The sequence below is a fragment of the Eutrema salsugineum genome, unplaced genomic scaffold (genome assembly GCF_000478725.1).
Source record: "Eutrema salsugineum unplaced genomic scaffold, Eutsalg1_0 scaffold_16, whole genome shotgun sequence".
NCBI classification, from domain to species: Eukaryota; Viridiplantae; Streptophyta; class Magnoliopsida; order Brassicales; family Brassicaceae; genus Eutrema; species Eutrema salsugineum.
In genome coordinates, this window is record NW_006256858.1 from 4,079,726 (window position 1) to 4,106,789 (window position 27,064).

Consider the following 27,064-nt stretch of genomic DNA (forward strand, 5'->3'; position numbering starts at 1 on the left):
GGGTTTTTGAAAACTGTATTATATTTCTTGTATTGAATTCATTCTGGTTTTGTTTACATAGACATTGATCCATTTTCTTTGTATAAAGGCATATCCACCGATGACAACCTTATCACCGGGATAAAGGGTTGAGACTTGAAGTCTCAGGCAGAAAGCAAAATACGATTTGACGAAGATATTAAATTTGTCTTATAAAATACATATTTTTATCATTAAAAATTAACTAACAAAGAAAAAACCAGGTTGAGAAAAATAATAACGAAGATATATTTGGTTAGGTGCAAAAATAAAAAATATTACATCTACAAAAAATATTGACTACAGTTTTACGAGTTCATATGATATTCATATTACCAAATACAAAAAATAGATTAAACTTATAAAAAAATGTCTATTAATAAATTATATTAAAACAAAAAATCACATTTAATGACTATATTTTTACAAATTTGGATGAAATTTAATATTATCAAAAATAAAAAATAGATTAATTTTGTAGAAAAATAGAATTTTATAATCTATTATATAAAGACTCAGTTGAGTCTTACAGCTTGACACATAAGCACTCCATCTTTTGCTACATCAGCTTGACACATCAGCCAAATTAATTGATATTTTCAATATTTCTATTCTTAATTCTATTTCGATTTATTTTATTCCCTTTTTAATTAATCAGAATATTAATTACAAATCGTTCCAACTTCACCATTCAAATATTTAATTCACATTACTTTATTGTATCTTTTCTAATAAACCATTAACCACCTCGAAACTCCTTTGCCCTATGACCATGAAAAGGACGAATCCCCTACCGCCATCGCGTCTTCTCTGTCTTACCTTTGTTAACTCCTAAATATACGCACACTATAAAAAAGTTTCATTGCATATGAAAGATCATTACCGCAAAAGCTGTACTAACCCCAATGATAAACCCTAGCTTTCACCTTCCCTTCTCTCTCCCTCAAAACCTCCCAAGTTTCTGCCGCCAACGTCTCACAAATCTCCCCTCCGTTTTTGTGATGCGTGATATAGAAGTGCAGTGGCGTCCGCCATAGAATCCCTCATCTACAATTTATAGCTTTTTTTAACTAACGACTACGACCAGAAATCGTCTCATCCTTAAAACAAAATAAACTATGAATCTAATCGTCTCATCGTAGAGATTTTGATGGAGACCTTCACGGTTTTGAGTAGACATTACGTTAGAGAGATTACCTTCAGGGAGGTAATACATTACTTTAACTGAATGGAAGATTACATATGTGTTCCTGATAAAATTGTGTTTTGCATATTCGTTAGCATCCTCTCTAGGAAAAAAAGAGCTAACGTTTCAATGGCTTGAATGATAAATTCGAACCAGATGTTACAATTTACACTAATTTGGTTGTGGTGCCTAAAATTCTCCGAGACAGAGAGAGTGTTTTGTGGGATGGAGCATTGGAATAATGCTTACAAGTTCTTTACAGAAATGGTTGAAGATAATTGTTTGAGACCGATATTGTCTTTATCTGAGATGGTTTTGCTCCATTAAGAAAAGCTGCACAATTGAAGACGCATGAAGAGTTAGTGGCGAATATGAAAGTTGCTGGAGATGTAAGTTGTCAAGATGAAGTAATGTTTGCTAAAGAAAGATGCTAGGGAGTCTAAAATAATTATTTTAAAATAGCATATTTATTTGATAGGATCACAAAATCTAAATGTTACTTGATAGAAATATGTATTCAATGTAGAATTTTATGAGAAATAATCAGGCAAAGAGTTTTTTCTAATGAATTACATTTTGATTCTTAACTTGATGTTTGTAATTTGTCCACAGTTAACAATATACATGGAATAATAATTCTTTTAAATTTTGGATCTGTGTGATAGGTTATCTGGGTGTATTTTGTAATGAAGATGGTGAATTAAATTAAACTATTGTAGTATCTTACCTCTGAAGTCTGAACAATTGAAAGTAAACCAAAACACAAAATATATAACATATTATACATCACATTTTTTTGAATGTCACCAACAAACAAAAAACAAGACAAATAAGAGTTTCATAATGTAAATTTATCCAATATTTTTATAGAAAATGTAAAAGAAACAATTCATCCATGTTAAGACTATTTATACAATTTGGTAAATTTTTATGTAGGATATATGTTCCGATGTTTATAGCCAAAAATAAAATACAACAAAGTGGTTGGCAAATAGAACAAACAAAACCAAGTACATAATGATTTGAGTGCTGAATCATAAAATAACCAATATCAAACAAAATTAGATTAGTTTGCTTTAAGACAAACGAATTAGTAAAAAGTTTAATATCATCAAAAATATGGTATATTTTTTAATTTGATTATGTAACTCATGTGATATTGATGTAGGTTAAATACTGTAATAACCAAATATCTGAAGAAAATATTTATTTTAACAAAATTTTCAAATTTGTATATTAGGATGATAAATCACCAATTTATCAGATTACAAATATATATTCATAAACATATATATTTTATACAAAAAAACCCGCGTATCTACGCGGGTATTCATCTAATCAATAATAATAATACTAGTATATGGGTTTATCTCAAAGAAACTTTTTCTTTCATTATCTTTACTTCCAAAACTAGATTAAGCTCTTGCTTAAATCTCCTTCACTATGTTTTTACTTGTAAAACTGTATGACTTAATTGTCATAGCTTGTATTATTTTGTTTGCATTTTAATTGATAAAAAAATGAATACCCTTTATCAAAAAAAAAAACACTGGTAATTTGTTTATTGTGAAGCCGAGAATATTTCTAGTGGATCATTCGACCGAAATGTGATTGGAGAGATTTTTTATGTGGGTCCTAATTGGGTTCCATTGGACTAGATTTTTGTGATAAACAACAACGTTCTTTGGACATATTAAAGCGGTGGCAAAGAAAAATATCTAAAAAACAAAAAAAAACAAAAAAATCTGTCGCTCACTGAATCTCAGAGAGAATGGTAAGTATTCCAGTTTCTTCCCAAAGCTTCTCTCCACCTGCTACTACAAGGTAGAGCTTTATACTATTTTAGAATCACAACTAGTTCTTTACTTTGATCTGGTTTAGTTTTGCTTTTGGTTTTGTGTTTGTATCTTTTTCATATCTAAAAGTCCAAAAAAAAAAAAAATTTTAAGTCAGAATTTTGCTTATCTTAGATGTTTGATTGTTGAATTGTATCTATTCAAGCGATCAAAATCTACAATAAGCTAATTTCCCATTGTAATTTAGATGTGTTCAGTTAAAATTACCAAAAAAATACAATACCCCGATCAATTTCATTAGCTCCGATCAATTTCAGTATCATCAATGTATAACATTTAGTTAGGTTTTAGGACATAGTTACAAGAAATCAGATCCTGGAATGAAAATGTCTCGAATTATGGAGTTTACTGATCTTAGATTTCTGTTTCCTTATGAAAATAGAAGATGCTCCTTGGTTAGGATCGACAAGAGATCTCATTTGCCTGACACAATCAGATGCTGCTGTTCTTCCACAGGGTTTCTTAAGAATCTTGAGTTAAAATGTTCCTTAGAGAATCCCATTCAAAGCAAGTCTTTGAGAAACCGTTTTGTTTCAGAGTTTGCAACCATTTTGCTCCTCTCTCAGGCAGGCCAGGTATGCTAGAACTGACACAATATTGTGATAAGCATGTTCAATTGTATCCAAAAGAGGGTTTAGATTTTCTGAGTTTTACTTGTATTTTTGGCAGGGTGTTGCGTTGGATCTCTCATCTGGTCATCAAAACATTTGCCAACTAGGGAATGCTTCTGTGGAAGAAAAGAATCTGACTCTTCCACTTGTAAATGGTGACCCGGAAACGATGATGATGATGATGACGAGAGGCATGACAGCTAAGAACTTTGACCCAGTTAAGTACTCTGGAAGATGGTTTGAAGTCGCTTCTCTTAAGCGCGGTTTTGCCGGTCAAGGCCAAGAAGACTGCCATTGTACTCAGGTATGTATGTGTTTCTTCAACTATAGACATTACCAGATTGTCCATCTTTTGCAAGTATATAATCAGTGTGAGAATAACAAGTAATGAAAACGTTCTTGAGTTTATTTGTTTCTTGGGCCGTTGCAGGGCGTATACACGTTTGATATGAAAGAACCAGCCATAAGGGTAGATACGTTTTGTGTTCATGGAAGCCCTGATGGGTATATAACAGGAATCAGAGGGAAGGTTCAATGCGTGGCAGATGAAGATTTGGAGAAAAGTGAGACTGACTTAGAAAAGCGAGAGATGATCAAAGAAAAGTGTTTCCTTCGATTTCCCACAATTCCTTTCATTCCCAAGTTGCCTTATGATGTCATAGCCACTGACTACGACAACTATGCTCTTGTCTCTGGAGCCAAAGACAAGGGCTTTGTTCAGGTGATTCACAATACAGAACTAAATGAACTGGTTTGACTATCTGTTTTGACTCTGTTATATTAGCTTCATGGGGTTTTTTGATATGTCAGGTATACTCAAGAACACCTAACCCAGGACCTGAGTTTATCGCCAAGTACAAAAACTATTTGGCACAGTTTGGCTATGACCCGGAGAAAATCAAGGATACTCCACAGGACTGTGAAGTGATGTCTGATGGTCAGCTAGCTGCGATGATGTCCATGCCAGGTATGGAGCAAACTCTGACAAACCAGTTTCCAGATCTTGGATTAAGAAAGTCAGTCCAGTTTGATCCCTTCACAAGTGTGTTTGAAACCTTGAAGAAACTTGTCCCGCTCTATTTCAAGTAGACCAAGCTTTATTTGTTCCAAGTTTTTTGAATTCTTGTGTAGATCACACTGTCCATATGCTTATACACAAGGCTGAGTGTATATACATCTTCCGGAATCAAACAATCTTTTCTGATAATAACAATATGGTTTTCAAACAACCACAAGCGAGGCAAAGACTGTTCCTTTCTTGAAGCTTCTTTATCATAGTCTCATAGATTCATATAACCAACCAACTTGACAGAGTAAATATAGGATCTCACTGTGTGGCTAGATTGAAGAATGATAACTATATGATACGTAGATTATCTCAGAGATGATTGAGAAAGTGATCACCAAGATAGGAATGATGGCTAATAAACCAAGAAAGCTGAGAAAACGTAAACCAAACGACAAATGATGCAAAGCCATCAACAAATACAAACCATCTCTTATAAAATATAAGAAATATGGGTTTTGGCCCTCAATTTTTTAGAAAAACTTAGAAACCTTTTCTTTGCAAGATTTACACATACATATTTGTTTTTAGTTTTTTAATTAATTTTTAAGAGATTCAATATTATTAGTTAGATTTCTTCGAGTGAAAACAAAAATAAAGAAAATAACATAGAAGATAATTAATAGAAAAAGTAAATACAACAAAATAAAACATTGCAATATCAGGATAAACAGTTTCTTGAGTTTATTCTTTTTGTAAGTTTATCTTTTTTTTTTAATGTTTACCAAATTCATTGAGTTTTGATATTTTTGTATTTTTTTTACTTAATTTTTATTCATTTCTATTGAAATTTTGTCCAAATTAGAAATGCAAATATTATAAAATTATGTCTAAACTTATAGATATCACCAAACAATATAAGAAACTAAGAATATTAGGTTTTAGAACTAAATTAATGTTTTTGTTTCTTTATTTATTTTGTTAAATAATATTAATTTTTATTAACACATTTTCATATTTTGATATCCATTATTGTAAGACATTTATAAATTTGATACAAATGTATTTGGAACATTTTATTTTTATTGATATGTTTTCTAAAATGATTCAAAATTTGTGCAATCCAATAAATTCTCATAATTGGATCTCTCTAAAATAGATTGTAAATATTAACATTAAAAATTAAAAAAAAACTATGTTATTGTCATGTCTCTGGCAACTATTTACGTAAGCACGGCTCTGCTCTTTACAATGCTGTTAAATTCTCTCAGCAAACACATAAGTAACTAAGTTTTTTAGTAAATAAGCAGATTCAGACACCAATCTTCTGAGTTAAATATGTAAGAGAATCTGGTGATTCTTTTTGGTTAATTGTCGGATCACACCAATTTTGTAACTGAGAAATTTCAGCTCGACGGTAATTAAAGAAAAAAAAGGCATCGGAGAGAGAACGGAGCCGTTACAGCTTTGTCCCTTATGGGCTAAGTATGAGTTTTAACTGTTTACTTAAAAGCACAAATGTGCCTGATGGGCATACTTCAATGTTCTTACAATGTGGAGCTCATTTACATTTTTCTCTGATTCCCAATGAGCATACTTCAGTTATTAAATTGTTTACCACAATATTTTCTTTTCTCGGAATCTTGAAGGGTGACCAAGTGTATGAGCGTTTATTGCGTACCTGGTACCCATTCTCTAGCTCTTGTTTATAATAACATGCTATGGAGGTTTATCAGTACTTCAAGTCGATACAATTTCATAGAAAGGCTCGAGTGTATCATTCATCATTGTATTTTGTTGGTGAAGTTTCTCTCTTGTAGCTTAAGCTGGAAGTTGTTGGTCATGAGTTCTGTGAATATCTCTTGGCTCCCATGAAACTTACATTTCTGGTTTGTAGCTTAGATTGATAGTTCAATAATATGGAACACAGAGGTGCTAATTGGTTTTGTATAGAGGCTGAAGGTGCTTTGGACAAAGCACAAAAACATAAAAAGAGACAACTTAAAAATACGCTGCAGATGGTTTGAAGAAGAGGAAGGTATTTCGTTGGTTGATCTAGTCTTGAATTCTTTTTGGTTTCTTATCAGGAGTAACATTTTTGTAATTAAGTGTCATCTTATTCTTCTATCTCTTGCGTTTTTTTTTTTCAGGAATATGAGGGAACAGGGGGAAACTGCAACCTCTGTTATGTTCAGGTGAATTATTTACTTATCTAGTTCTATTAGTACTGACGGTTAAGATAAGATGTCGCTGGCTTCCTTATGATTTAGATCGTTTTCTTGTGTTTCTTTATAGCCACCCTCACAACCAAAAAACGGCGAGGAGGATGAAAGATCATCAAAAAAAAAATGATTCAACAAGGATCCATTGGTCTGTTCGAAGGTGAAGATTTACATGGTTACATATATACAGCAAAGACTTATGTTTGATATTCTCATCAGAAATCTATTTTTCTTTTCTCACAGCCAACATAAACAGAACAGGAAACTGTACCGTTGTGTCATCTCATGTTGCAGCAATGAGGTTTTCCCGTCAAGACCAATTTCTCCCACAAGCATCATCTGTCTAGGCGATTGGTAATGCGCTGTTAAGTAATTCTTTATGCAACCAAACTGACAGAAGTTAAGGCTGTGCACATAATTCACAGGTTTCCCGCCGTTGTTGAACTGTTCAAACCACATTCCCACGCTCACGTCTTCCATTTTGAATAACTGGAACAGAAAGAAGATGATATATATTACACATTACATAGCCAAAGTATCTTCTCGTCTTTGATATTCTTTTCTAAATGAAGATTGATCAATTACCCTTAGTTTGTGTTGCTCAAACTCCTTTACGATGAAGAGAGGTATATCTGTTGATAATATGTAGCCATGACCATTGGCATAAGGTGGATAATCTTCCTCTTGCCATTCCTGGAGAATCAGTTGAACAAAATTGAGTAAATACTAATACAGAATGCTTGTCTTTTTCCTGTTCTTTATTACCTCATATGAAACAGTCCATTTCCCTTTGGCAAAGAGGCTTGTGATAGTAATTGATGTTGCCAATGTACAAGCTTCGATTCATGGGTCTTTTCTTTGCTTCACTAAGAACCGCATCTACCCGGACAAATGTGTCATCATCACACTTCATGATATACTTGGCATCCAATTGATGAGCCTGCAAGCAAAAAAAAGAACAATTCCTTTACCATGAAGTCATGAACCATGAAAGATATATTGTTAAGTTTGTTGTTTCTTAGAATTTAAAAAACTCACCCGTACTCAAAGATTGCAACAGTTTTCAGGATAACCAGGTCATAGCTGTCCATGTAAGGCACTACAATTATGTCTCCAAAGAATTCTGCTTCCTTCTTTAGCTCCACATTGATTGAATTATTTGTGTGCTATGCATATACCAAAGTTCCACATCAATCGGATTTAAGGACATATCGCTCTCAAATCTAATCTAAAAGACCAAAAACGACTTGTCTCAAAGATGTGACATGCTTCCCATCAACACTAACATGATAATCCTCCAATCCAGCACTTAGTGTAAGCACGAAGAGCTTGTCCTCAGTGAATGGAAATAGCCATTCTACAGTTACTTTCTTACTCCGGTGTATGAATCTACTCAGGCACCATGTTTGTCTTTTTAGTCTCTTCTTTAGAAGAAGTGTTATATTTTTGAACCCACTTTTCGCACTTAACCTGACCATCAACTAAAATCTAAGATCACACTCTGGTTGTTTGTCTATAACACAAGCAACTCCAAAAACTAAGTAAGCAAGACAGCACATAGAAGTCAAAATGCTTTTGACTCACCTGTTTCTTCGTCATCACTAGATCTCCAGCCTTCACATCGCTGAGACAAGCTCCATTGCATCCTATAACAAGTGTTCTGCTCAATCACAGGCTTACCACTCCAATCACTCTTAAGCCTTGGATTGAAGTGAAGAATTCTTGGAGGATCTCCCCCTTCCACTGCCTTCAAGCCTTGCAACTCCAGCATGAACTGTGAAACATTCAGAGCTTCACCTTCTTCATTCAAAATTGATATCTTTGGGTCATTCTCTGCTTGTGCAGCAAGTGGGTTTGCCACCACCATGATGTGTGATTCCAGCGCTAATCCACAGGGAAGCTCAATGACGCTCCCACGGGCCAAAAGATCCGACCCGGATAAGGAAACTGAGACTGGGAACGACCTCGAGCCATCTTTCTCAGTCTTCTTCTTCTCTTCATTCAAGGCTTTTAAGGTTTTTCCAGATTCTAGCTTTCCTATAGCTTTCTACCAACTTCCCAAGCTACTTTGGCGGTTCATGAAGCTCCAAGGACTCGTCTTTGCTACTCGGGTCGAACATTTCCAGGTCAAATTTCAACCTGGCTATGATCTGCGCCGTTCTTCTCTGTTCTGCAACCAGAGCACGAGCAGGCGCTTCCGATTCAGTTTCTTGGTTGATCAAGCTCTTGAAAGAACGTTCTGGAGCTCGTCTCTCTTGTAGATCCCACTCGCTACCGATCTTCTCGGGTTGGGTTAACGGATCCTGCGATAAGGTATTAAACCCGGTTCTATAAACGACGGGGATTTCGAGCGTGACCAGAGGTATGTACAATACACCGACCACCATTAGTATCTGAACCGATCTCTTCTTGCTGAGCGACATGAAAGTGGCGAATTTCTCCAATTTTTTAGTTTTGATAACTTTGGGTTCCTCATTATTGTTACTTTTCTCTTCCTATTGCCGCTTCATCTTCTGACTCAGGATTCTTCGAAAACGGAAATGAGCGGGAAAGATAACAAATTTCTCACGCTTAAAAATTTAAACAGTTTTTGGAGGAGTCTTTAGAAACCAAATGGTAAGATGAAGAACTTTCTTAAGAAAAATCAAAACTAAAAAGAGAGCAAAAGAAGTTAACTCTTGCTAGTGCTGGGTTTGCTGACGTTTCCAGAAAACCGCTGTTATGGTCAAATTTTTTTTTAATACATTTATTCAAATTTCAATTGTGTTGGATTTCTTCTATTTCTCAACGGCATTATTTTTAATATTTAAGCCAAAAAATAACTATTTTTCTTGTTAACTTAAGAAAAGTAATGGTTTCAATTTTTTTTTCAACATTTAAAACTCATCAACTGCGCAATTATATATTATGTTTTTTTTACAAGGATTAAGAAGTTTTTTTTATGAAACTATCTAATGTTTAAACTTTATAAGCTATAAATTTAACAGCTTATTTCTTTCAAACAAAATTTACACAACTTTTTAACAGTCTCAAAATGTATAGAGTTGTTTGAATATTGTTATTTTATGTAGAAGAAACGAAACAATTGGAAATGATATTTAACTGGGAGTATATGTTGTATCTTTTGTAAAATATTTTTTATTATTTAGTATAAGGGTTTGCTTGGTAAGAGTTTTTCCTATTGGCTTTTACTTATGACTGTTGATTTTTAAAATTTTTGACTGTAAAAACTGTTTATTAATTTAAAAATTATAAGTAATTTTTTAAAAAAAAAAATTAGTTTACCCTATATTTAACAAAGAGTTTTAGATATTTCTGAAAAAAATATGGTAAAAAAATTTATATAAATTGGATCTAAAAAAAAACAGAAAAAAGATTATAATTGATCGATTAAATTTTGTTATGAATAAATTATATAGAAATTTATAAATAGATTTGAATAATTTTGGAGAAAAAAAGAGAGAGCGAAAATATAATATATATTTTTCACTTTTATTTTGTAAAAGTTTTTCTTACGTACCTTTTGGAAACTATGACTAAAAAATAAAAAGTGTGGCTGTTGAGACTTTTGATTTAATAAAATTATAAAAGCAGCTTGGTAAAAAAAGAGTTTTGAAGGCTGTTAAATGCCTTAAAAGTCTTAAAAATCTAACCCCAAGCAAGCCTTAAATTACATTTTTCCAAAATACTTTTAGCTGAATTTACATGGTTAAGCATAAAGTTCTAAAAGACACAAAGGATCAGGATACTGGAGCAGAATCTTACATATTCTCAATTTTGTTTTGGAAGTTTTCGCCAAAACAGGGTTCTTATATATATATATCAGATTGTTCCATGTTTATGCATCTTAAATAATACAATTTCAGTTCTTTTGGATTGTCTATAAAAGTTTAACAAATTTTGCTTATTGTTTTTTATTAGTATGAAATGGTATAAAAATTGACCCATGAACTTGAATAAGATCAATCTTGCACAAAGAGGAAAGATGAATATCTATTGTCAGAGAAAATGAATATTTGTTGGACTCTGACTGTTTATAGCTAAATTGTTAATACAAAGTATAATGTATGATATGATGTGTTGTGTATTAATTATCTGAAGCAAATAACCAATAATAAGCTTAGCTTGTTACATATTGTTTGTCTATTGGAAGGGTGTGTCACTTTTGTGATCTCTGATCTAGTTGCATATTTGTTTTTCAGTTTGAAGTTGATGATGAGTCAAAAACTAAAGCTATAAAAATATATGTTCTTCAGTATATAGGATCATGGTGTTTGCAACATAGTATTTGCAAGATCATGGTTGCCAAAAACGTGCAGTTGACTATAGTTTATATTAGTAATTGTGTTTGTGAAAGTTGTAATGAGCCAATGTAGTGCAACGTTAGAACTCTGTGTGTAACTCGATTAAGAAATCTTTTGATATCTTAAGACATATTTTGCTCAATCAAGAGAATTCAGACCAAATTCTTATGCTGATGAATTGAATAAAATCAAGATAAGGTTTAGAGAAGAACTCTTCCTAATAACTTAAAAAACTGCTAACAAAGTTAAAATACAATAGCTTAAATAAGGTTTTCTTCGAGGTCACAACCGACTTTGAAAGAGACTAACCGAAATGCCCAAAAACCAAAATATAACTTATAAGTAAGAAAACCCGACATAAATAAATGTCAAAGATAAATTAGTAACATGATGTTCACATTACGGTATCAACGGTTGTACCAATGGAGTGAAATGATCATCAAAAATGACGCAATGGTTTGGATCATCATGATACATTGAATATGTATAAATTGTTTTTATTATTTTTATTACAGCTGTTAAGAATTTGATATTTGTATTTTATGCTCGACAAGGATTATATGTCAAACAAAATCTGATTCTGAGTGACGAACAAACATTTGATAAAACCTATGTGCACCCTTTGGGCATATCATCCATTTTATGCTTCTGATTTGAGAAGCTTGATTCACATTTTTTTGTTTTAACAATTATGTGTTATTCTCTTTAAAAAAAATCTGAAAATTAGGGGGAAAGATGTTTTAATCATCTATATAGTAGTTGCAGCTCTGGTGAATCGTTGGAGGAATTGATAGGTAAAATCGGAGATAACGAGTTAAGGAATGCGGCAACTTGCTTCAGTTTGACTTGTGTCAACTGATTCTTGATCGTGTGATTATATATGAGAGGGAAAGACACAATGTCACTTATTTTTTGAATTTTATTGTTTTTTAAAAAAATGTGTGAGATAACCATAGTGTTATTCCTGTTTAAGAATATAGGAAAACGAACTGTTCAACTTTTTTTTAATACTGGATTACCCCTACATTATCTCACCCCCAAGTTCCTCTATAAACGATCTTGCATGTTCTACAATATTTATTGTGTTAGAAAAGTATCATTATATATTTCAAATTCATATATTTTTCAATTTCTAAATTATTTTTTACTATCTAAATATGGCAGTCTCTACAATATAAAACTCTAACAAATCTACAAATTAGGATAAAAACAAAGTTAGAGCTAAATCCGGAGAAACAATTTTTTTCCTGATTTTGGCTATTTCCTTCTTTGCTGTAGTAAATTCAAGAGTGTATCTTTAATCGATCTTCATTTCACGCTCATAGATTCTTCTGATGTTTTGGTTCAGTAAGTATCTATTTCCTATAATTTTTGTTTTACAGATCCAATTCAAAATTTATTAATTTTTAATTACTGTATATCGATTATCGCAAATATCTAATTTGAGTCTCACTGAGAGAGTATTCGCCGCCAGTCAGGAGCCGGTTGGAGAGAGAGTCAATTCGTACCAGAAATCGAAAACCATCTAAGCCATCTTAAACGCGCTCGAGGAATCTGAAGTCACCTGTCTCCGAGCGTCTCAATTTGGGAAACTTCAAATGGTGATGGAGATGCCGTCATTATCCGGTAGCTTTGGATTTTACATGCTACCAAGGCTTCTTCGAGTAATAAAAGAAGCACAAATTATGGTTTCTGTTTGCCGGGTCCCTTGTTCGAGTTTCTCTACGAGAGTTTGCTCTTGTTACGAGGCTTTAATGTGGAAAAGTCACTCAGAAGAAAAAGAAAAAAAAATCTAGTCACACAGAAACCATGTTGGCCTGAGCTTTTCGGTTTGCTGAAGTCGTGCACTGTTGTATCTGTTATTAGCATGCTTGCCAAAACAAAAATCACTGACCCAGAAAAGAGTTTTAAATGTGCATGTTTCGCTGTGACCGCTGCTGTTTTGGTCCCAACGTTGCATATAACGAAGACTGTGCCAGAACATGTAGAGCTGATTAGAGATACCGGCGAATTTATTTCATACCCTTGGGGTAGGATTGGGTTTGATTTGTTAGTGTCTAGTATTAAGTCCAAGGATGAATTGGAGCTATCGCAGAAGACCATAGCTGTTAAAGGGTTCTTCTATGCTATTCAGTTGGTGATGATGGCTGTTGTCCAACGCTTACCGAAGTGGTTCAACCCCCTTCTGGAGAGTATGCCAGTGAAGCCAAAGACGAGTTTGAGACATCCGCTGATATTTCGAACGAACGTGATCCCGAACCAGTTGTCAATGACACTGTTCCTGGAGGCGTGAAGATGACGCTTAGCCCAAGTCACGCTCGCGAGCTCGATGAAAATTGCATGGTTCGGATGTTAGATATTACCTTGTTATTCTTTTGGTTTTCATCTATCGTTTCCAATCCGGGTAAACTTAAATTAGCAGTGATGTTAGATCTTAGATTCCACGTAACCGTTAACTAAATTTTTGTCTTCTTATATTTCTTAATAGCATACAGACTCTTTCCATATGCTGGTTGTCATTCATTGCATTATTCCTGAAGTCGAGGACTATGTTATCGAAGTCATGGATTTGCGGTAGGACGACGAAGTTGAAGACGAGATTGTCGACGTTATGGTTAAATTAATTGAGGAAGGATTCCAATTCAGTAAGGATATGTTCTCTGATGGCTTAACTTCTGCTGATCTGGTTCGTATGCGCAGTGAGAAAGCTCTGAAGGAGAAAGAAACAAAAGACAAGAAGAAGAAAGATAAAATGCATGAGGGATCTTCATCTGCAGGCACTGTTGAACGGAGATAGTTGCTGGGAAATTAAAACCCGAGTTGCAAAGTTTGAACAATAGGTTAAGGGATGTCGAAGATGCAGCACTTTTGCAGGAAGGGAAGTTCGCACAAGTTATTTCTGCCACTTTCAAGTCATTGGAGGCAGCTATTTTACAAACCATATCTGATACAATTGACAGGGCGTCGCCAAAGACGGGATCTGAATTCCAAACCAGGCGTGAAAGTGAATCTCAGTTTATGTTTGCTATGAGAAAAGGAAAATAGATTGCCGATGAGAATTTCAAACATAAGCCTTTTCTGTATATATGTAACCATGTAAGTCTTCACCTCTAAACAGATCAATGGATCCTTGTTGAATCATTCATTCACATTCATTCTTTTTGTTGATTACACTTTTAAAACCGAAACTCAAGTTGAATATCTGTAGAAACACAAGAAAATATATAAATCATAAGGAAACCAGCAACATCTTATCTTAACCGTCAATACTAATAGAGTTAGATAAGTAAATAATTCACCTGAACATAACAGAGATTGTAGTTTCCCCCTGTTCCTTCATATTCTCCTCATATTCCTGAAAAACAACGCAAGAGATGGAAGAATAAGACGACACTTAATTACAAAAATGTACTCTTGATAAAAAACCAAAAGGAATTCAAGACTAGATTAATCAACGAAAATACCTTCCTCTTTTTCACAACCATCTGCAATGTATCTTCAAGTTGTCTCTTTTTATGTTTTCTTGCTTTGTCCAAAGCACCTTCAACCTCTATACAAAATCAATTAGCACATCTGTGTTCCATATTAATGAACTATCAATCTAAGATACAAACCAGAAATGTAAGTTTCATGGGGGCCAAGAGATATGCACATAACTCATGGCCAACAAGTTTTGCATAGTGTCCTCTCCTCTGACATTTAAAACACTTCATATCACGAGCTTATGAAGTAGTAGCCTCTTTTGATTTGATGCACAGATCCTTCGTAATGAAGTTGAATCTCCCCGTTCTTCTCATATTATCTGACCACATGATATTTGATTTGGATGTGCTTAGTCCTTCTATGCTGAACAGGGTTCTTTCCGATTGTTATTTCTGACTGGCTATCGCAGTAAGTGGGAACTCCCACTGGAGTGTGTACCCTTATGTCTTCAAGTAGTCGTCTCAACCAAGTTGCATGGTTTGATGCAGCACACAGAGCCATATACTCTGCTTCTGCGGTTGATTGAGCGACAATATCTTGCTTGCTGGTTTGCCATGTAAAAACAGCTGATCCAATGCTAAACAATAGTCTGTTGTAAATTTTAGATCCTCTTTGCATCCTCTCCAGTCACTATCCGAGTGACCAATCAGTTTAGATTCTACTGTGTTGAACATTAGCCCCATATCGATTGTTCCTTTAATATATCTCAGAACTCTTTTGGCATTCTTGAGATGAGAAACTTTTGGTTCTTTTAAATACCTTGATAAGTAGGAAGCATAAAACATCAGATCAGGTTGAGTAGAAGTTAGGTACAACAAACCTCTTACTAAGCTTCTGTAGACAGTGCTATCAGCAAGATCCTTTTCTTCAATTTGATTCTTATGCTGAGTTATAAGGAATGTACTCATGATCTTGCATTCCTCCATGTTGAACTTCTTCAACAGTTTTCTGCCATAACATTCTTGAGACAGGAATATACCTTCCTGGCTTTGAACAATTTTCATTCCAAGGAAATAGTTCAGTAACCCCAAGTCTGACATCTCGAACTCATTCTTCATTGCAGTCTTAAACTCATTTACCATACTCTCATCATCTCCTGTGACAATGAGATCATCTACATAGATACAAATAACCAGTAACTTCCCTTTCTCTTCTTTTGTGTACAAGGTATGATCATTGTCACTTCTTCTGAAGTTTTCTCTCTTGAAAAACTCGTCAATTCTGCTGTACCAAGCTCTCGGAGCTTGTTTTAAACCGTAAAGGGCCTTGTGCGACAACAGAACATGTTCTTCCTTCCATTTTCTTTCGAATCCCAGAGGCTGTTCAACATATATCTCTTCATCTAATCTTCCATTATAAAGGGCAGACTTAACGTCGAGTTGAAACAATTTTTATTTCTTTTGAGCAGCTACTGCAAGAAGCAGTCTGATGGTTTCATGTTTTAAAATTGGAGCAAAAGTTTCGTGGTAATCCACACCATATTGTTGAGTAAAACCTTTGGCGACTAGCCTCGCCTTGTGTTTCACCACATTTTCTTTGGCATCAGTCTTTGATCTGTATATACATTTCACTTCCACAACGTTCTTGCCAGGTGGTCTTTCGACTAGTTCCCAAGTCTCATTCTTTTCGATCATCTGTATCTCTTATTTCATTGCCTCCTTCTATTTCTTGTATTTGAATGCTTCTTCAAACATAGATGGTTCTTCTAAACTGCTGTAGCATCCTTCCATTACTGCAGAGCATTCTAAGTCTGCGTACAAAGTAGTAAGCAGAATATTTGCAAGTGATTGAGTTCTTTTGTTCACTCGGCTTGAGCTTCTTCCTGAACTTCTGTAATCGGTACTTGTGGATGCAGGGCTTTCATCTCCTGGTTCATTATAGTTGATTGGTTTTGCTTCTCCAGTTTCAGAGTCTTTTTCTTCAGTTTTGGTTTCAAGAGGTATGTTTTGATCCTTTACCACTTCTTTGTTGCCCAGTCCCACTTGGTATCTTCGATGAAGATGACATCTCTAGAGATGTCTATCTTGTTTTCTTCCAGAAGATACACTATGTACCCTTTTGTTTGAGAGCTGTAACCAACAAATATTCATCTTTTAGACTTATCATCCCACTTTCTTCTTTTCTCGTCTAGAATATGGACATAGCAGAGGCATCCGAATACTTTCATATGGCCTACTCCTGGTTTGGTGCCATTCCATACTTCAAGAGGAGTTTTGCTTTTTAGAGCTCTTGTTGGTGTTCTGTTTTGAACATAAGCGACATTGTAGACCACTTCTGCCCAAAAATTTAAGGGTAAACTTTTTGCTTTAACCATTGCTCTAGCCATCTATATCAAGCTTCTGTTCCTTTTTTCCAAAACTCCATTCTGCTGTGATGAATAAGCAGCAGTCAGTTGCCTTTCAACACCATTTCTTCAAGAAACTTTGTGAATTCACCGGGCAGATACTCTGAGCCTCTGTCGGTTATGAGTTTCTTGATTTTGCAGTTAGCTTGATTCTCCACCAGATTTGAATCTCTTGAAAGTTTTGAAGACGTCAGACTTAGCCTTTATGAAGTAAACCCACACCATTCTGGTAGCATCATCAATGAAAGTGAGCACATACCTGGTACCACTGAAAGATGTGTTTTGCATCGGTCCACACAAGGTACTATGAATCAGCTCTAACTTCTGAGTTTCTCTTGAATCAGATTCTTTTGGAAATGAATCTCGGCTGTGCTTGCTGAAAATGCAATTTTCACATCGATCTTGAGTTATTTTGAATTAAGGTAAGCCGGTGACCATACTTTTTGACTGCATAATCTTCAGGTTTGTATATTCTGTGTGTCCGAGCCTTTTGTGCCACAGCTCTGCACTTTTTTCTGTAGCCACCATCGCAGCTTCTTCATTTGAGTGCTATTTGATGTGAAAAATCTTGTCCACCATAGGAACTTCACCTATTTTCCTCCCAGATCTGTCGTGAATGATGCAGTTGCTTCCTTGAAAGATGACTTTGTATCCATTTGTGATCATCTGCGGAATACTTAGAAGATTCTTTCCAAGTTTAGGTACTAAGAAAACATCTTTTATGATTCTCTTTCCCTTCTTGGTTGTCACCTCGATGTCTCCTTTTCCTTCTGCCATTACCACAACTCTATTTCCAACCTTTATAGGAACTTTAATGTTTGTTTGAAATTCATGTTCCTATTTGGCGTCATGTGATTTGTACATCCACTATCTATGAGCCAAGTATTCTCTTTACTTGATTCTTCTTCTTCTTGTCTTGCAGTGAACATGTGATTCTCCTCTTTTTCATCATGTTCCTGAGACGTCTGCATTCTTTTCTTTCTGTTTTTGGTGTCTTCTTCTTCGATCACCATCTTGTTCATGTCAATTTCTTGAACCTTTCCACCGGTTTCTCTGATTTTTGTTTTCTTCATTTTCGGACCTTCTTGATCTGCAATCTTTGTCTTGTTCAAAGAGTCTCCATGAATCATCATGACCTCTGATATCATGTTGAGATGCTTAGAAACAGAGTATTTATAGCTTGTGTCTTGACATAGCTTTTATGTAAAGAAATAATGTTTTAGAGATAATATAAATTCATACTTCATTTCATAATGATGATCCTCTCTTACATTGTTTTCTCATCGACTTATACAAACAAAACACAACAACTATTCTCTGACATCCACCTAACTTCAACTATTCCCACTAACCTTAATTAGACTCTAAACAACATAGCTTAACAACACTTTCTGCTTTTACTGTTCTAACAACTTCTTTGGATTCCAACTGGTTTGGTTTGAAACTAAAATGGCATTACTCAACACTTAAAGTACGAAAAAGAAAAGATGTGACATGCTTCCCATCAACACTAACATGATAACCCTCCAATCCAGCACTTAGTGTAAGCACGACGAGCTTGTCCTCAGTAAATGGAAATGGCCATTCTACAGTTACTTTCTTACTTCAGCGTCTGAAATGACTTAGCCACCATATTGCCTTTTTAGTCTCTTCTTTAGAAGAATCACTATCTTCTCGAATCCAAATCTCGCACATAACCTGACCATCAACTGTAAAAACAAAGATCAATCTGGTCGTTTGTCTATAACACAAGCAACTCTAACCAGCAAAACAGCACTGAGAATTCAAATGCTTTTCAAGTTTTGACTCACCTGTTTCTTCATCATCACTAGATCTCCAGCCTTCACATCGCTGAGCCAAGCTCCAATGCATCCTATAACAAGTGTTCTGCTCAATCACGGGCTTACCACTCCAATCACCCTTAAGCCTTGGATTGAAGTGAAGAATCCTTGGAGGATCTTCACCTTCCACTGCCTTCAAGCCTTGCAACTCCAACATAAACCGTGAAACCTTCACAGCTTCATCTTCTTCATTCAAAATTAATACCTTTGGATCATTTTCTGATTATGCAGCAAGTGGTTTTGCCACCACCGTGATGTGTGATCCCAGCGTTAACCCACAAGAAAGCTCAATGACGTTCCTACAGGCTAAAAGATCCGACCCGGATAAAGAAACTAAGACCGGGCAAGACCTTGATCCATCTTTCTCAGTGATCTCTTTCTCTTCATTCAAGGTTTTTAAGGTTTTTCCAGATTCCAGATCTTCCCATAGTTTTCTACCAACTTCCCAAGCTACTTTGGCCGATTCATGAAGCTCCAAGGACTCGTCTTTCCTACTTGGGTCGAATGTTTCCGGGTCAAATTTCAACCTGGATATGATCTGCGCCGTTCTTCTCTGTTCTGCAATCAGAGCACGAGTAGGCGCTTCCGATTCTGTTTCTTTGTAGATCAAACTCTTGAAAGGACGTCCTGGAGCTCGTCTCTCTTGTAGATCCTACTCGCTACCGAGCTTCTGGGGTCGGGTTAACGTATCCTGCGATAAGGTATTGAACCGGGTTCTATAGACGACAGGGATTTCGAGCGTGACCAGAAGCATGTACAATACACACACCACCATTAGTATCTGAACCGATTTCTTCTTGTTGAGCGACATGAAAATGGTGAATTTCTCCGATTTTTCTAGTTTTGATAACTTTGGGTTCCTCATTCTTGTTACTTTTCTCTTCTTATTGCCGCTTAATCTTCTTACTCGAGGTTCTTTTGGAAACGAGCGCGAATGAATCAATCAATGATAACGAATTTCTCACGCTTAAAACTTCAAATAGTTTTTGGAGGAGTCTTTAGAAACCAAATGCTAAGATGAAGAACTTTCTTAAGAAAATTCAAAACTAAAAAGAGAGCAAAAGTAGTTAACTCTTGCTAGTGCTGGATTTGCTGATGTTTCCAGAAAACCACCGTTATAGTCAAAACTTTTTTAATACATTTATTCAACTTAAATTGTGTTGGAACTCTTCTATTTTCCAAAAGCTTTATTTTAAAAATTTTAGCAAAAAACAAATAAACTATTTTTCTTATTAACTATCGAAAAGTAATAGTTTCATTTTTTTTTTTCAATACCTAAAACTTCACAGCTTCGCCAAATAAAAAACTGTCAATGCCAGTATAATGTTGACATGCCAAGTATAATGTATATCCAAGGTCTCTGGTGCAGAACCCTCTGAAAATATTAATGACTTGATGGACATCTTGATCCTTGTGATGACCTATGTCAATGGGTCAACTTCAGCGTTGAATCCAAAGCTTCTGGTGCAGACGTTGAATCTCTAACAAACAAAACGAGTCCGGATTAGTTCATCCAACTGTCGCTGCCAAAACTTTTCCTAGTATTTTTTCTGGTAGGACTAGTAGGTACAAGTACTCTGCCATGGTAACTCTTTATGTGGATTTAGAATAAAAACTAACAGATGAAAGTGATGGAGTCTGACGTAGGAGAAAGTGATAAATTTGAGAAATAAAAATTGAAGATCTAAACCCTTTAAGTAGTGAACAATAATGGAGAAATGAGTAGTCTCGTCGAATAAACGCATCTAATCATAATTATATTGGAAAAAACAACCGCTATTATTATTAAAACATTGCAACCACTGTTGTGTTTCCAATTCAATGATGATAACCCTAAATTGGTATAACTTAGTATTAAATAATCAGAAAATCCTAAAGTAGAATAACTTAGTATTATTTGGTGTAATCACATGTAAATTAGAAAATCCTAAATTAATATAATAGTCAATAATATTTAATGTTATATTCGCTTTAACAGAATTGTACAATATATTAACAAGCAAGGTTTAGTTAAAAATTAAATCATTTTGTTAATAATTTTTAGATAGAATAATACCCGCATTTACTTCTAGGGTTATTTGGCAACTTTTTTTTTCCTATTTGGCAACTCATCATTTACTTCCGAGAAAGAGAGAAAGTTATTTCGAGTTAAAATTATTAAAATAATGTGTAATTAATATAAACGCGTTGAATAGATGGAAGATGGAACGGTCACATCAGATGTTGGACATGATACATCTATCACATAATTAATATAACGATAAAAAGATAAAGTAGTGTTGGTAGTTTTACTAGTCTTACGTCAGTTAATGCTCTCATAATCTAAGACAATGGTTTAGGGGAAAGATGTGACTGTTATCTTCTCAGCAGGATTCTCGTAATGTTGAACTACATTGATTATATCGCACCAAATGGTTTTTCCTCTTTTTCTATATATACTTACTCTCCCTCTCAGACATTTCTCATCTCTAAAATCATCTTTTTCTCATCTTCTCTCTAGTTAATGCGAGCATTGCTCTCTTTATCACTTCAAAATTTGACGCTAATAAACTCTAAAAAGTGGATCAAAATGTATCTGAGGTAGCTGTTGAAGGAGCCGACGTACAAAAAGCTGACGTATAAAGAGCCGACGTATAAAGAGCCGACGTATAAGGAGCCGACGTACAAGGAGCCGACGTACTAGGAGCCGACGTACTAGGAGCCGATGTACTAGGAGCCGACGTACAAGGAGCCGGCAAACAAGAAGCCGACAAACAAGGAGCCAACAAACAAGGAGCCGACAAACAAGGAGCCTATGGAATAAGATTTTTACGAGTGACAAACAACGATGATAAACCCTCCTGAAAGTCCATTTGAAAGAGGTCTCTTGTACTAGGTGTTTGCAAGATAATAGTGGTCAAGAACATGTAATTGTCAGTAGTTTGTGTTGGGAATTGTGTTTGTGAAAGTTGTAATAAGTCAATGGAGTGAAATGATTTTCAAATGATTCATTGGTTGGATCAACATGATACATTGAATATGTATCAATTGTTTTTATTATTTTTACTACAGCTGTTGATTGATAATTTGTATTTTATGGTGGACAAAGATCATATGTCAAACAAAATCTGATTCTAAAGTGCCGAACACACATTGGATAAAACTTATGTGCAATTTTTGGGTATATCATCCATTTTATGCTTCTGATTTTAGAAGCTTGATTCACGTTATTTTGTTTTTATAATTATGTGTCTTTTGACATATGTCAAAACCAAATAAACTTTCAAAGCTCTCTGCTTTTTTATATATTTTTAATTCTAAAATTCGATCAACGTTTATTTACTAAAATAAAAAGAAAATCATGAATCAAGCAAAATAAAGTATAAAAGTATTAAAATCTCATGATGCAATATTTAGTTCTTATTATTCATATCATCACGGAAGAAAAAAAATTACGCAAGGAACAAAATATATGAAAAAGAATTAGTCCCAAACAATTTAGTAAATCATCTATGGACACAATTCAGAAGTTCAGCTTTTCACCATATTTTTGCAGACAATTATCGCATCTAATTACAGTCTTAGGATGTGGAATATTTCAAATTTTATTTATTATTGAAATAGTAATTATCACATATGTGTTAGATATTATACTTTTTTATTTCAAATGTTATTCATTTCAATTTGGAAAGTAAATGGGATTCAAAATACATATGTATGGGCTTCGGCCCAAATTCGTCGTTTGTGAATACTTTAAAACGGCACATGTTTCTCATCTCCAAAACGGAAACGTTATGCAAGTCGAATTCCCATTGTCTTATGAACACGTTAGCAGAACGAAACGGCGAATTCGACGAACGGAGCCCCAGAAAAAGATGGTGGCGATATCGATGTATAGAGGCAACCTTCACAAAGTTCCCGACGTGCCTCGCCGGTGGATAATGCCGGACCGTAATCTCTCTGTCAAGGACTTCAAATCTCTCCTTCATCGCCGTAAACGAGCTCTTTCTCGTCTATCCCTTACCTCGAACCCTAACCTGAGCCTTAACGTCAAAACTGAGCTGGTTACAAATCAGGAGGATGCGATTCCGTCTGAACGTCCCGGTTCGTCTGGGAAGCAGAAGCTTGTTGAGGTGAAGAGAGAGGAGATTGGTGTGAATCGAGTTAGGGGAGATGATAATGACAGATTTGATGGCTTCCAAGTAGCTCGACTAGGTGGATCGGACGGTGGAGATCGTTCTGGGAGAGTGACGGAATTGCTATCGAATCAGGAAACCGAGAATGTGCCACACGAGGACGCGGCGAAAGAAAAGGCCGAGGTATTGTTATTTCTTTTATATTAACCTCTTTGAAACTTTCCGATGGAATTTGAGTACAAATTAGCTGATTTGAGATTCGAATCATCATGCTCATTGAGGAAATGTTGGTGATTTCGGTGTAGTACATAGGAAGATTGGGAAAGCTTGGTCAATTTTAGGTGAATTCATCAATTTAAGAGGCAGATTTGTTGAATTGTAGAAAACCCATTGTGTAAGCGAATCCGCCATGGTCAGTTCTTTGAGTTGTGCATTCAAGTAGTTTAAGTCGCTTTGCTTGATGTTGTGATGCAATGAGTCTATAGACGAAACAATCAGCTGCAAATAGTTTTACCAATTCCGCTTCATGAGCTCGTAACTGTAGATTTCTATGAGATCGTTGCGTTTTCCTGTTTTAGATGACACCAATCAGTTTTACTCTTATCGTATAGCTTTATTGTTTCTCACCAGGCAAATGAAACAGCTAAAGAAGTACCAAGCGAAATAGAGAAAAAACAGAGAGAAGTGGAGGAGAGGTTACAAGTGTTGAATGCAAAGAAACACAATCTAGTCCAAGTGCTTAAGCAGGTAAGTGCAGAGTGTCTGATCTTCTCTCTGTTATCGTGTTTCCGCTATACCAATAGATATTTATCATCAAATTAATGGATACACAGATTTTGAATGCGGAGGAAGAACTAAAAAGGCGCAGCATCCTGCAGCAACAAGGAACAACGGCGACTCGTCCTTCTCTTCCACTCCATGTGGATGTCTCTAATGACTCAGGAGGTAATAATGCTGGTGCTCACATGGAAGGCGGAGAAACCGACGATGCAGGAAACCATAATAATGCTCAAACTCGCACTGTTCTTCGACTATGCGGAGCTTCTTCATCATCTGAGTCTCCTCTCAGAAGAGCAGCTGCCTTTTCGCAACACAATATGGTAAAATCATCATATACTCTCACCAGTGTCCACATATTTCTTCTTTGCTTAAATTTGCATTTTGTGCGTTCGTGTGTATGATTGACTGTTGTTGTTGCTGTTTCTCAGGTTCCGCATCCTTCTCGATGGAGCCCGCGAGTAGGTCCTGGGAATCCGAGTTCTGCAGCAGCAGCAGTCACTGTTTCTGCAACAGGAACAAACTACATAGCTTCATCTCCTTCACCAGCTGGTTCTGGTGGCACTTCTGTTTTCAGAGAAACACGGCTACAGAGTCCATGGAATTAGCAGCTTCTTCTCTTCTATCACTGCACTAACTTAAGCTTCTCTTTTTTTTTTTGTAGCTGTGAAAAGAAAACTAATGTGAGATGTTCGAAAACGTGTTTATATCGATTCATGTATAAAATATGATGTTTTCAGAGTCATCCACATCATCTTTTACCTCATAGTACTCTGAATTTTTCTATCAGATTATGAGAAATGTTTACTGTTTTCTTACATTGAAGATGTTTAGTCGGACTGTGAAATACGTCGATCATTACGAGTTGTAAAGTACGTCAAACACTAAATCGTAAAATAACCCAAAAACCAAACCGAACCGAATCAATTTTGAATAAAGCTGAAGAAATGCCTTTCAAAATCGAAGCATTAAGTAAACCGGACATTAAATTCCCGGTCCGATAAGACGGTGGGAGTTGAAAAAGAAGAGAAGACTGGGACATAGTTTCGCGACGCCGCCGAGAGAAGAGAGAGAGAGAGAGATGGGGATAGTGACTAAAGCTGGAGATTGGTCGTTCAAGGCATTCACGGCGGGGCTAGGGCTCGCCACCATCTACCTCACCGCCACTTTCTCCGCTAATGTCTACCGTGGCCTCTCATGGCACAACGCTCAATCTGTATGTTCTTTCTCTCTTCGCTCTCCCATCTCTTTACACTTGTATCCATATCTTGTAGATTTATGTCGGTCGTTTCAACTGATCATGATCCAATAATTTTGTACAAACGTTCTTTGATTTGATTGCTGCTGATCGGAGTTCTAAATTTTAGGGCATGCGTTCTGATTTTTTAATGGATATTAGACATGACTATTCATTTGATTCTTGTCTCTGATAAAACAACGTTTTAGTGCAGTAACAGAGAGTCTTGTTTGACATAGTAAAGAAGGGTTTATAATTATGATTTGGAAATTTCTGATGATTTACAATGTTGTCTATCTGAAAAATGACATCTCCGGGATTTGGGAGATTATTGGTTCAGATACTAATGCTATACAATGAAAGAAATGAATCAAATGCTTTAGATCAACTGTGTTGAGGTCTTTATCTTTCTAGCAGCAAGATTTTATATATGGTTTTGGGTTTGTAGGAAAATTAGTGTTGGTCTGTTAGATATATGCGTTCCAAGTCCCTATATATATATCTCAAACAGATAGGAACGGAACTAATCCGCCTTGTGATAGGATGCAAGATGTTACGCTTACACTGCAGATTTGAGATGATTGAGTTAGGAGCATGATAAGAAATGAAGCTGTATTCCTGCTCGTATTCTATTCAATAAACGAGAGAGACTCTCTCAACCAAAAACTTAACTAAACCCTAGAAAAAACCCCCACAGACTAAACAATCTCCAGAGACAAACTTATAAGCCTAGTACTCACTAACTGCTCTCTAACCGACCACAACTTCTGCACTCTTAATATATAAGCCTAAACCTATTAGCTGAATTACTCCAGCCAATCAACTAAATCATTACATTCTTGTCCACTGTGTCTTGGCTTATCAGAGCAATTGTGTGCATTAGGTTGCTATAAGCTATAAGCACACAACTAAATCTTTTTTTCTTGTTTACCTTTTTTTTGTCTAGTTCACTTTCTTTAGGAATTCAGCTGCTGATATTTACCTTTGTTAATGTCTTGTCGAAAGCTAAAGCCATTTTATGAACATTTCTGTATCTTACTAAGAATGCATGTTTCTTTTCCTTGCAGAAGCTAGAGATAGAGCAATCTGAAGAACAACCCGAATGATCTGCTTTCGGCTGCTATATTTCTCTCACGCAGCGGATGCTTCCATGAATCTTGGCGAATGTTGTTTCTTTGCATACACTTATTAGTATATCTTTGCATACAATTAAATATTTGTTTGATAAATTCACTAACTCGTGATGTGATTCTGAATGTTCAATAATATCAAAGGAGCCAACTTTTCCAGTTCTAGTAAATTACAGACGGGAGGTAATTACTCATAGAATATGTGATTCAAGCAAAAGCGACTTAAATTTGATGGTGTTCTCTGGTTTTGAAGTTCCATTGAAATACTCACAACCGCTACAGCATCTCAAAACCTCAAATTTGAAGTTTGATGGTGTTTGTCTCTAAATACTAAATGTTAAATCTAATTTTCATAAAATTTAAAATATTACATTATATTCCTTATTTTTTAATTATTATTAATTGAAATCATATGATTTTATAAATAACAAAAAAACATACATTAAAAATATCATTAACTATAAACTTTATAATAAAATAAATTACATAAACATAATAGTTAAAATACACAAACTAAATTATAAATTACTACATATTCAACCAAAACTATTTCTATAATGCTCCCAGATATGATTAATCAACGCATTCTGAAATGATAAATGAGTTTTTTATTTTTACTTGTAAATTATAAAATAAATACTATTGAAATCGAGTATTATTATTTATTGTCATTTCAACTGTTGCTTATGGCGCTGGCCTTGCATTTTTAATTGGTGCGTTGAAGTCATGTTCATCTTCAATTATCATGTTATGCATTATAATACACGTTGTTATTATAATTTCTTCTAATAACGTTAAGATCCAGTAATGATAGCAAATTTGGATTCTATGGTTGTTAACACATTTATACTCTATTGTTGATAGTAATATCTGTGAGTTTATTCAGTCTGAACAAGTAAAAATCATACAAAAAAGAATCAAGAACAACCACCAC

General features: G+C 35.1%; 2 protein-coding genes and 2 pseudogenes across 3 annotated transcripts; 2 read left to right on the forward strand and 2 right to left on the reverse strand.

Moving 5' to 3' along the window:
• Positions 1-2,910: 2,910 nt before the first annotated feature.
• Positions 2,911-4,893, forward strand: LOC18020948 (chloroplastic lipocalin). Of its 2 annotated transcripts, none has more exons than XM_006404257.2 (5): positions 2,911-3,028; positions 3,443-3,635; positions 3,730-3,975; positions 4,102-4,392; positions 4,482-4,893. In XM_006404257.2, the coding sequence occupies exons 1-5, from the start codon at positions 2,976-2,978 to the stop codon at positions 4,758-4,760; spliced, it is 1,062 nt and encodes a 353-aa protein (XP_006404320.1). In that variant the 5' UTR covers positions 2,911-2,975; the 3' UTR covers positions 4,761-4,893. The 2 variants fall into 2 exon arrangements, with proteins under 2 accessions (XP_006404320.1, XP_024013836.1); XM_024158068.1 differs by having other exon boundaries at positions 2,930-3,028; positions 3,446-3,635.
• A 2,284-nt stretch (positions 4,894-7,177) lies between these two features.
• LOC18020949 lies at positions 7,178-16,320 on the reverse strand (annotated as a pseudogene).
• Positions 16,321-17,579: 1,259 nt separating this feature from the next.
• Positions 17,580-19,736, reverse strand: LOC18020950 (annotated as a pseudogene).
• Positions 19,737-22,644: 2,908 nt separating this feature from the next.
• LOC18020951 lies at positions 22,645-24,538 on the forward strand. The gene is made up of 4 exons (XM_006404261.2): positions 22,645-23,169; positions 23,617-23,733; positions 23,820-24,086; positions 24,195-24,538. The coding sequence occupies exons 1-4, from the start codon at positions 22,645-22,647 to the stop codon at positions 24,369-24,371; spliced, it is 1,086 nt and encodes a 361-aa protein (XP_006404324.1). The 3' UTR covers positions 24,372-24,538.
• The last annotated feature ends 2,526 nt before the right edge of the window (positions 24,539-27,064 follow it).

What these genes read in the sequence shown, in the direction of transcription:
- LOC18020951 (XM_006404261.2), top strand. Translation starts at nt 22,645, where the DNA reads ATGCAAGTCGAATTCCCATTGTCTTATGAACACGTTAGCAGAACGAAA. An exon ending in TAGTCCAAGTGCTTAAGCAG is followed by an intron (nt 23,734 to 23,819) that starts GTAAGTGCAGAG and finishes ATGGATACACAG; the next exon opens with ATTTTGAATGCGGAGGAAGA. An exon ending in CCTTTTCGCAACACAATATG is followed by an intron (nt 24,087 to 24,194) that starts GTAAAATCATCA and finishes GCTGTTTCTCAG; the next exon opens with GTTCCGCATCCTTCTCGATG.
- LOC18020948 (XM_006404257.2), top strand. Translation starts at nt 2,976, where the DNA reads ATGGTAAGTATTCCAGTTTCTTCCCAAAGCTTCTCTCCACCTGCTACT. An exon ending in TCTCCACCTGCTACTACAAG is followed by an intron (nt 3,029 to 3,442) that starts GTAGAGCTTTAT and finishes TTATGAAAATAG; the next exon opens with AAGATGCTCCTTGGTTAGGA. An exon ending in TCCTCTCTCAGGCAGGCCAG is followed by an intron (nt 3,636 to 3,729) that starts GTATGCTAGAAC and finishes TATTTTTGGCAG; the next exon opens with GGTGTTGCGTTGGATCTCTC.